Here is a 10043-nt window from a genome sequence, read left to right on the forward strand (position 1 = left end):
ATCGTCCAATTTGTAAAAAGACACAAGAATAGACGAACAACGTTGTTCATTTGAAAAAAAAAATACGTACCATTATGTTACATTGCATTGTAATGAAACGATAAAAAGATGGTGGAATTCTGAGAAGATTTCCTAACCCATCATAACACGACGTACGACCAAACTGATTATTTAAACACGACATTGAAATGGAAAATTGAAGAAGAAACAAGAAACGAAAATGAAAGGATTTGGTTTCAAACAGGGCATTGGAAGCCGGACGGAACCTTCTTTCCACAGTAGTTCAAAAGCAAGCTGAGGGAAACTGAGAGGTCAATGTTGAGACCCAAGGCTCTGGCCTTCACCGCAGTGCAAAGGCACACAGCAGCTTCCAGGTCAACAAGGCCTTGGATTAGGGTGCAGCATGGGGATTTTGGTGGTGAGCCGATCACTAAGTGCACTATATCTTCCAGCAAGTCGGCGCAGACGCCAAGCTTAAGGGTGTCCCTGGGGCACTTGGGGAGTGATGGTTTCTGCCTTGACGGGGTGGGCTTGTGGGAATTGGGTGGCGGCGGTGGGCAAGGGACATAGGTGGAGCTGACCATAGTGAAGAAGAGGAGGTTGAGGAGGAGGAGGAGCAATGGGCGAAGAGAGCTTAGAAGCCATTGGTGGAGAGATATTGAAGGGTTTGTAGGTTTGTGAGATGGCTTGTGAAGAACTATGAGAAGAGTTAGGGCTTTTATTAATGAGGTTTGGGAATTTGTTGTATTTTAAAACAAAAATTCCTTATAAACTGGATATACACCTAACTCTTTCAGTTACTTTATTAAGTTTTAAGGAATTGATTTGAGAGATGGGTTTTTAATTAGGTTGTCTTTTTTAAAGTATTATAAAAATGTCAAATGGCCTACAAACTAGACGAAGTGATGTTCGATAATAAGATATCAACTACTTTTTAAAATAAATTATTGTGGTTTGTATGGTTGAAAAATAATATTTGATAGAACCATTCCAGACAAGTGGGTAATAGATGATAATCTAGAGATTATTTTTAGCACAAATAATTTTTACAAATATAATATGGTTTTTTTTTTAAATATAACTATGAGATTCCACGTCATTTTGAAGGAGTAACGAAACATTTTTTTTTATAAGGGTGTGGAAACCTCTCCCTAGTAAATTGTAAAATTGGCGGCGATATATAATGAGTCAAAGCGGATAAATATATGTTAACAATGAGTTTTGATATATATTGATGTTAGTATGACATAATAGTACAACTTCTAAAACATGACAAGACTAAGATTGTTATTACATGCATGCTTTGAAAATCTTTTAAAGTTTACTTAAGATGAAAATGGTTATAAGATAAAAGATCTCTTAAAAAAAAAAAAAAAAAAAAAAAAAAAGCTTTGATATAGACTATAAAGTGTTGTTTGTGAATAAGCAGTGATTGATTAGAGATGTAGTGGCAAAGACTTGTACAATGTCAAAATGAAAGGAAAAAGCTTTGCTCAAAATCCGATGGAGAGAGAGCAGATGACCTTTATATCAAGAGCTAGTGCCACTGAAATTTGGCACAAAAGACTTGGGCACTTTCATCATTGAGGTTTGCTTTAGATGCAGTCAAAGAAGCTGGTAAAAAGATTCGCTGACATTAATGATTACATTCCTCTTTGCCATGCTTGTAATTTTGGGGAGCGACATAGGCAACCATTTCCTAAACATTAATGGAGAGCCTCGAAAAAACTGCAGCTGGTTCGTACTGATCTTTGTGATCGTCAACGAACAACATCATTAAATGGTAATCTTTATTACATTGTTTTTATTTATGATCTAACGAGAATGTGTTGGATCTTCTTGCTGAAGCAAAAGCCAGAAGTAGCAGGCGTATTTTGAAATTCAAAGCCAAAGTTGAGAATGAAAGTGCATGTTTGATTCAGACTATAAGATCAGATAATGGCAAGGAGTACACTTCAGAAACTTTTAACAGGTTTTGTGAAGAGGCTGGAATTGAACATCAATTGACAGCACTATACACTCCTCAACAGAATGACGTCAGTGAAAGGAGGAATAGATTCACAATGGAGATGATATTTCATCTATTGAAGAGTTTAGATGACCATAAAGTATCTTGTGCATCGTTCATGTTGTAGGATGTTGCACAAATATGTTTCTCAATCCTAATGGTGGTTTAATCACACGACATTATGAGAAGAGTATTACTTAAGCATGGTCACATGTATAAAACAATAGGAATATACCAAGAATTCAGGAGGAGAATGAGCTTAGCCTAGCCTCAAAATTGGTCTACATGAAGACAAAGAAGGTAGAGAGATTCATCATAGACTTGGATGAAGGTGTTTGCCTTGACATAGGCTTACTCAGTAAAGCTATTCATCAAGATTTTCTCAACCTGACCAAGGTGGCCTCAACCTAAGTGACTTATTTCTAGCCTCGATGGCTTAGGCCTCGACTTTGACTCTAAGATCATCCCTTTGTCATGGCTTTCTAATACTGCATGGGTAACAAATTTTGATTTGTTAACTTATTTGATTCGGTTTGGCATTCCTCGTATTTTATTTTTTATTCACTCATTCCCATTTAGGTTTAACTTCTTCTTTAGTCTCAAGTTAATGTTTTATGTAACGATCCTAAATTTTTACATACTCAGAGTCGCTACCAAGTCTCATGCTTATCTCTTAAATGCGGAATATAACTCTTAGATACTCATCATAAATAACGAAAAATTTAAAACACATTCAGAACACTTCAAACTACTAGAACACATTGTCGGTCTTACGTGTTTCAAAATATAACGTTGGAATTTAAAATTAACACAAATAATTACAAATGGAATAATCTAAATAATGAAATAAAAGCGTCCTATACTCCTATGACTAAGAATTTAAACATGCAACTACCTTATGCACGTACCACAGTATCTATTTCCGATGTCGTCGTCGTCCGTACATGGGCGTTTTTTCTTTACCTGAAAAATGATATGTGGCATACGGCTTGAGTATTTCAAAGAATACTCAGTAAGTGAACCAACTGTAGGGGTCATGCTGATGCAAACACATGCAACGTGCTCTTGGGATCGAGCTCTAACTCATCTACGAGTGACCTCCAATCTCGAACAAATTGGATGTGTAGTACTTCCTTTACACATGACCAACACATGCGAGCGTGAATCGTCCGGGCGCTCGCCTGGACCCTTTAATCAAGCTAATCTGTAACGACGTTTGGAAGTCAGCGGAACCCCATAGTGTCATGAACTATTCAAACTTGATAGTTTGGCTAATTATCATAGGTTTAATGTATGGAGCACAATTACGAGTATGAACTATTTATTGGGCTGTTTTTCTTGAGGCTTCAACTCTACCGGAGAAAGGAGAGACTTAAAATATAAATATATCTAAGAATAGTTGATCGCTTGTGGATGTATAGAATAAAATGATGTAAAATTCACAAGAATAAGTGCAATTATACACTATCACAAGTACCAAGTAATAAGTAAATTATCGATTCCACAGGGAACCTATCTTTTTTATTAATTTTATCGGTGGAAATTGAGTTTTTGGGTAACATTCAAATGGGTGTTGGAGATTTTAACTATTTAAACAAAACTAAAACAGAGTGCTACTGCTGTCGAAAAACAGAAAATTATGAGACAGTCAACTATAATGAGGAAGGTTCGGCTAAGAGAGATTAAATACATAAGTTGTTGAGTTTTGTGGTTGATTTTAGTTCCTTTTAATAGATTCTCAAGCCCACTTCCAAGGGTCATGAATGGTGATTATTTCCATAATCGTTGTAATTTCTATTAACAAGGCTATAGGAGAAGTAACCCTTCTATTACCCTTCAAGTCTCCTTGATATCAAACTAGAGTATTAAAGAATTATTCCTAACCCTTCTATAACCCTTCTATTACCCGTCAACATTGTCATTTAAAACTTGAGTGTTAATATTACTCTCTTTAATTTTTCGTCATGAAAATTTTGAAGTTAAGGGTTTATTCTGATTTCATGCAAGTGACACAGGTGAAACAAGATTTGAGGTTTCAAACATATGCATCGTCAAATTTGTAATAAGACACAAGAATAGACGAACAACGTTGTTCATTTGAAAAAAAAACTACGTACCATTATGTTACATTGCATTGTAACACGACGTACGACCAAACCGATTATTTAAACACGATATTGAAATGGAAAATTGAAGAAGAAACAAGAAACGGAAATGAAAGGATTTGGTTTCAAGCAGGGCATTGGAAGCCGGACGGAACCTTCTTTCCACAGTAGTTCAAAAGCAAGCTGAGGGAAACTGAGAGGTCAATCTTGAGACCCAAGGCTCTGGCCTTCACCGCAGTGCAAAGGCACACAGCAGCTTCCAGGTCAACAAGGCCTTGGATTAGAGTGCAGCATGGGGATTTTGGTGGTGAGCCGATCACTAAGTGCACTAGATCGTCCAGCAAGTCGGCGCAGTCGCCAAGCTTGAGGGTGTCCCTGGGGCACTTGGGGAGTGATGGTTGCTGCCTTGACGGGGTGGGCTTGTGGGGCTTGGGTGGCGGCGATGGGCAAGGGACATAGGTGGAGCTGACCATAGTGAAGAAGAGGAGGTTGAGGAGGAGGAGGAGGGCAATGGGTGAAGAGAGCTTGGAAGCCATTGGTGGAGAGATATTGAAGGGTTTGTAGGTTTGTGCCATGGCTTGTGAAGAATTATTAGAAGGGTTGGGGTTTTTATAAATGGGGTTTGAGAATTTGTTGTATTTTAAAACAAAAATTCCTTATAAATTGCTGGATATGAAACACCCAACTTTTTCAGTTACTTTATTAACTTTTGAGGAATTGACTTGAGAGATGAGTTTTTAATTAGTTTGTCTTTTTTTAAAATATAATAAAAATGTCAAATGGCCTACAAAATAGACCAAGTGATGTTTGATAATAAGATATCAAATACTTTTTAAAACAAATTATTGTTGGAAAATAATATTTGATAGAATTAAATTTTGTACCAAGCAGGAACTAAAACATGTTATATACCTAATGTCATGTCATGTCATGTAAAGTAAAGGCATGTTATAGATTATATTATACTAATGATTATGCATGATGAAAGCCATGATGAATACTATGCATACATGTCTCGTATGTGTACTATGACATGAATAAAAGGATAAATGAAATGATTCTTACTGATTTTAAGTCATTGGGACCTCACCCATTTATGTATGTTGTGCATCATGATACATCTCCGTTATGTTAGTACATATGTGTACTTTTGATATTTATGTTCGTCATGATATCATGTGGTGTGGTGTTCGGCGCGTCAGCACATTTAACCCAACGAGTCAAGCCTTAGGGGTATGTAAACGAGCCCATCCTTAACGGTCCATGTGCGCATGTGAGCTGTAATGACCCAAAATTTTCTACTTAATTTAAGGTCGCTACTGTATACGTACCATAAACATTGAATGCGGAAGACTTTATTTGAATTCCATAAAACATAACCTTTATTTTAAAACCAAAGTCATGGACTTACATGTTTTGAAAACATCTTTAAAACGACACAACAAAAGACTAAATAAAATGAATAGTTTAAGTTAAAAACATCCTATTCTAGCCCATGTCTAACAAAATAAATACCATTACCCTCTGCATGCGCCTTGGTCTCGAGTTGCGATATCGTCGTCCACCGTACCGGAATGCCTTACCTTAACCTGAAAAATGTAGTAGCATATGGCTTAGTATTTAAAGAAATACTCAGCAAGTGACACCACTATTGGGGTTAAATGCAACAATCACATGCAATGAAATGATGAGACCTATCTTTCGTTTCGTTTTTCCTACGATGCTGTCGTAACGGATAATTTTGGACGTGTACCATATACTCTACACACAACCCATACATGCGAGTATGGGCTCACCAGCTAATTCACACACTACTGGGCCACCTTCCTTATCCGGTGGGCATACTCTGGGAGCCCCTTAGGCCAGACACTCGGTAGAACTAGTAACCATCACGGCAGCGCTATGCAGAGCATAACGATCGTTGTCCTGCCATTGGATGTACGCGTCCGTACCCTCGTGATGGGATAGGGGTATCCCTCCCAAATGCATGAGCACACATAATGCATGAGGTCCCAAAACTTTTCCATTTTCATTATCCTTTAATACAACCCTGCTAGCATTATGTACGTATCATATCATTTTTCATATCGTTTCAGATATCGTTCATCATTCATGTCATATCGTTTCTCATCCTTCAATTCTCAAATCATACATAATTCTAACGGGGTTATACTTCATGTCATTTATCGTAATTTCATGTCATTCATATCGTGCTGTATACACACAATTTAGGAGACCTAACATAACGTTCTATGCTTTTAACATAACATTTCATCATATACACATCATACCATAACATATTGCATCACAATGTCTCATATCATAAACGAGTCATAACATAAACACTTCATAGTCATATCGTTCTCTAACTTATCATAGCCTTAACGTTCTTTACTTATCACAGACATATCATTACGTTAACGTACCTTAGTCATCTCATCACAAGAACTTAACCTAACGCTATCGTTCTATCAATCTATCACAAACATATCCCTTTCTACCCGTAGCCTAACTATATTCTTCCATCAATCTGTCTTATCCATATAACTCCGGTATGTAACCTAACCTTAACGTTTCATGAACGTATTTTACTCCTATCGTTACATTTCGTTTTGTGCATCCTTCTCGTATCCTATCTGAAACATATCATTGAACACATCGTACCGTAATTATTATTAAACAATTCACATATTATAACATATACATAACAAATAAGAAGCATATCGATCCACAAACAATTCACACATATCAATATATATGACACGTGCAGAATCACAGGGCACGTGTCAACAGCAAATATAACCATACCAAAAGTAAGTTCACTTACTTGGCTAGCTTAAATTGTTGCCACGAATATATCTTTAATGAATGTTCGATTCCGTCCTTTGAAATCCGAGTCAACCTATGTGAGCCCAGAAAATCAGTTTCAAGTTTGAAATCTATAAAATTATTTCTCTCATTTACATGGGTCCATTGTTAAAAGTCTTGAAATATAATCAATAATTATTTTTTTAATAAAAATCTTATTTTCCATGGTTACTGGTGTAGAAAGAAAAGTATATACAACTATTTAAGTTATTTTGAGCTTTACTACTCTCTGTATTTACCATCTGTATTTACCATCTGCATTTACCTTTCCCTCTATATTTAGTTTGTGGTTTTTAATTCCCTAATTTTTTTTTTTTTTTTTTTTGTTCCCTATGCCCTTTTCATTCGGTTCTCATGTATTCTAAATTTACAGTGGATCTCTGTTTCCAAATCTTTCCTTTCCTCGATGTTTACTGTTCACAAATCTTCATGGTCATTCTATTTTTAATCTATTCATTTGGCTACTGATATAAATTTAATCTAATATTACTAATGATTTGCTAGAATTCATATGAATGATGGACATTTAGTTTCTAACTCAAAGCTAAACCATTGTAATAATTCAACGAAGATCTAACTATAATTGACCTGTGATTTCTAAAAAACAATAGGATAAAAGAAAATGAAGATTTAATATATATCTTATTGATCAGATCTATCTTCACATAAATCTCACATGAATCACAGTTGAGTAAAAAGGCCATTCTCATTTTTTTTTTCCTCAAGTAAATCTGAAGTTGTTTTTCTGTTTGCAAGGAACTGTTGCTCTGTGGCATGAGGATGAGTTGAGGAGAGATAATTGTGGGGAGGGATGAAAGGTTAGTGGAGAGGGGGAAAGGTTGTTTTTTTTGTTTATTTATTTATTTATTTTTATTATTATTATTTTTTTATAATTATTTTATTTGTTTCTTTCTTTCTTTATTGTTGGGCTATTACATGAGGGGTGTCTGAAAAAGTATCACACATCTAACCTTACCCAGACTAGAAAGAGCTCAATGTCATGTTCTATTGTTTTAAAGCTTAGGTCCTATCATGTATATGTTTGTTTAGATTATCTGACCCCAACAGTACGGTTACTTATTCAGTATTTCTTCAAATACTAGCCACATACTACCCTTATATTTTAGGTAAAGGTAAAGCATCCCTACACATACGACCGTGATTCTAGAATGGTCATAGAAGCTAAGTTATGAGAGTAGTATGCATTGTTTTTCTTCATGGGTAGTTCAGGGTTCTCATCTTCGTACTGGAATCATGTTAATGTTTCTTTTCTAACGTTGATGGTACTTGTTATTTCTTATTTTTAAATTGAATGTGTAAATTCATAGCTTCATAAGAAAGATTCTAATGAGTATTTCGTTGAAGAATCATACGTGTAGTGACACCTCTCATCCAGGGTAGTGAATATAAGGCATTACCCTAATTTAAAAATAGAGACTATTGTCAACTAATCAAAATTTATTTGTTTATCCTAATAGAAGTTAGGATAATTCATCAAAATTAAAATGATTAATTGAGAGTGACGCACAAATAATCTACTAGTATGATTTGATTGTTCAAAAACTATTTATTGTCTCGCCGACATAATATTTTAATAGATCGAAAATAGAAAGTTTATAATTAAAATATATCAAAAAAAGAAAAAAGATGACTTGAAAAATTGGAAGGCATCACTCCAAGACAATTTACTTAAAAGAAAGTCAAAGTAATGAACAAGCAAAGAGAGGTGTGTGACACATCCCAGAACTCCACCAATCAATACATTGCATAATCAAATATAAAAACATTAATTAGTCAATTTAATGACTTTTATTTCTTCCTTTTTTTTTTTACTCTTAATTTAAACTTTATTCTCGACTTGCAAACCATAAAAAGTCAAACCTTCAAGATTTGATCCATTAAAAAACATTATATTTCCTTTGTTGTTCATTCTTAATCAATCCCAAAAAAATCATATCAACTCTACCAATAGTTTCTCTTTAACTATTCAAATATTGTAATTTTGCATGTCAATAACTAAACTTAAATTTCTACTATTCATAATTTAGAAATAATGTTTAGGTTAAATATTTATCTTTGTATAAGTTTTTTTTTAATTATATTTTTCTTTATGATCGAAACAGTAAACGCAAGTTAAATAAATTGTTGAACAATGAATGTATATGTCAACTATCGATGAAAATGTCATAACGGTTCGTATCAGTTATTTACGTGAGGGACCATTACGACTAATAAATTAAAGTAAAAAAAAAAAAAAAAACGGAATGAAATTGACCTACAAGAAATTAATATCCATATATTTATTTATTTATTTTTAAATTCAAATCCAACATTATAGTCAATGATATAATCCAATCCAATGATATATGTTCATTTTGGTTAATATTCTACATTTTATTAAAAAGATAGGTTTCATATTTATAATTTTAATTTCATGTGAAATAAATTTAATTCTTTTAATTAAAGTAGATTTTAAAAATTAAGAGGTGGAATTTATAATTATTTTAAATTAAGTCATTACTACATATAAGGATCTTGAAACAAATACAAATTTAATGTTTACCCTACTTCATGTGTTCCACGTGTTTATGCTCGGTAAGTACATGATCGACAAAACTCTAGTGATATATTATGAGCATTTGCAGTTAGACAAAAGCTTGAGTAAAGAAAAAAAATATCTCTATAGATTTTAGCTCGATAAGTGATGAAATTGCACATTAGAGAGATAACATTTATCACATGAAAATGATGATGGAGAAGTTCCTAGAGTTATTCCAAGCTTAAGATGTGTGTGTTATTTCTCAATATTCATACTATCATTTCTTTTATTTCTAGCCAACGCCAATTTGGAGAACATGATGAAGAAAAAAGAAAATGGAGGAAGTCGATTTGGAGTTAGTTTTGGAACTATTCCTCGACGAGTAGGATAAAACGAACATCAACTCAAGAAATTTAGTGAACCCTGCACATGTCATTATTATGACTGTTTGCATGTATTATGTGATGTTATGCTATGTTATAAATTACGCTATGTCGTATTATGTATTGTTATAAGCTATGCT

The 10043-nt window shown here is 34.2% G+C and overlaps 1 protein-coding gene across 1 annotated transcript; it reads right to left on the reverse strand.

The window, feature by feature from the left end:
• Positions 1 to 236: 236 nt before the first annotated feature.
• Positions 237 to 4586, reverse strand: LOC147791461 (uncharacterized). Its single transcript, XM_087126117.1, has 2 exons — positions 4269 to 4586; positions 237 to 686 (listed from the first exon to the last, which is right to left on the reverse strand). Exons 1-2 carry the CDS (start codon positions 4584 to 4586, stop codon positions 237 to 239), a joined length of 768 nt encoding a protein of 255 aa, XP_086982243.1.
• Positions 4587 to 10043: the final 5457 nt, after the last annotated feature.

This window comes from Cucurbita pepo, chromosome 8, assembly GCF_057944985.1.
Source record: "Cucurbita pepo subsp. pepo isolate OVF chromosome 8, ASM5794498v1, whole genome shotgun sequence".
In the NCBI taxonomy this organism is placed as follows: Eukaryota; Viridiplantae; Streptophyta; class Magnoliopsida; order Cucurbitales; family Cucurbitaceae; genus Cucurbita; species Cucurbita pepo.

What these genes read in the sequence shown, in the direction of transcription:
- LOC147791461 (XM_087126117.1), bottom strand. Translation starts at nt 4,586, where the DNA reads ATGGTCAGCTCCACCTATGTCCCTTGCCCATCGCCGCCACCCAAGCCC. An exon ending in TGAACTACTGTGGAAAGAAG is followed by an intron (nt 687 to 4,268) that starts GTTCCGTCCGGC and finishes GTTCTTCACAAG; the next exon opens with CCATCTCACAAACCTACAAA.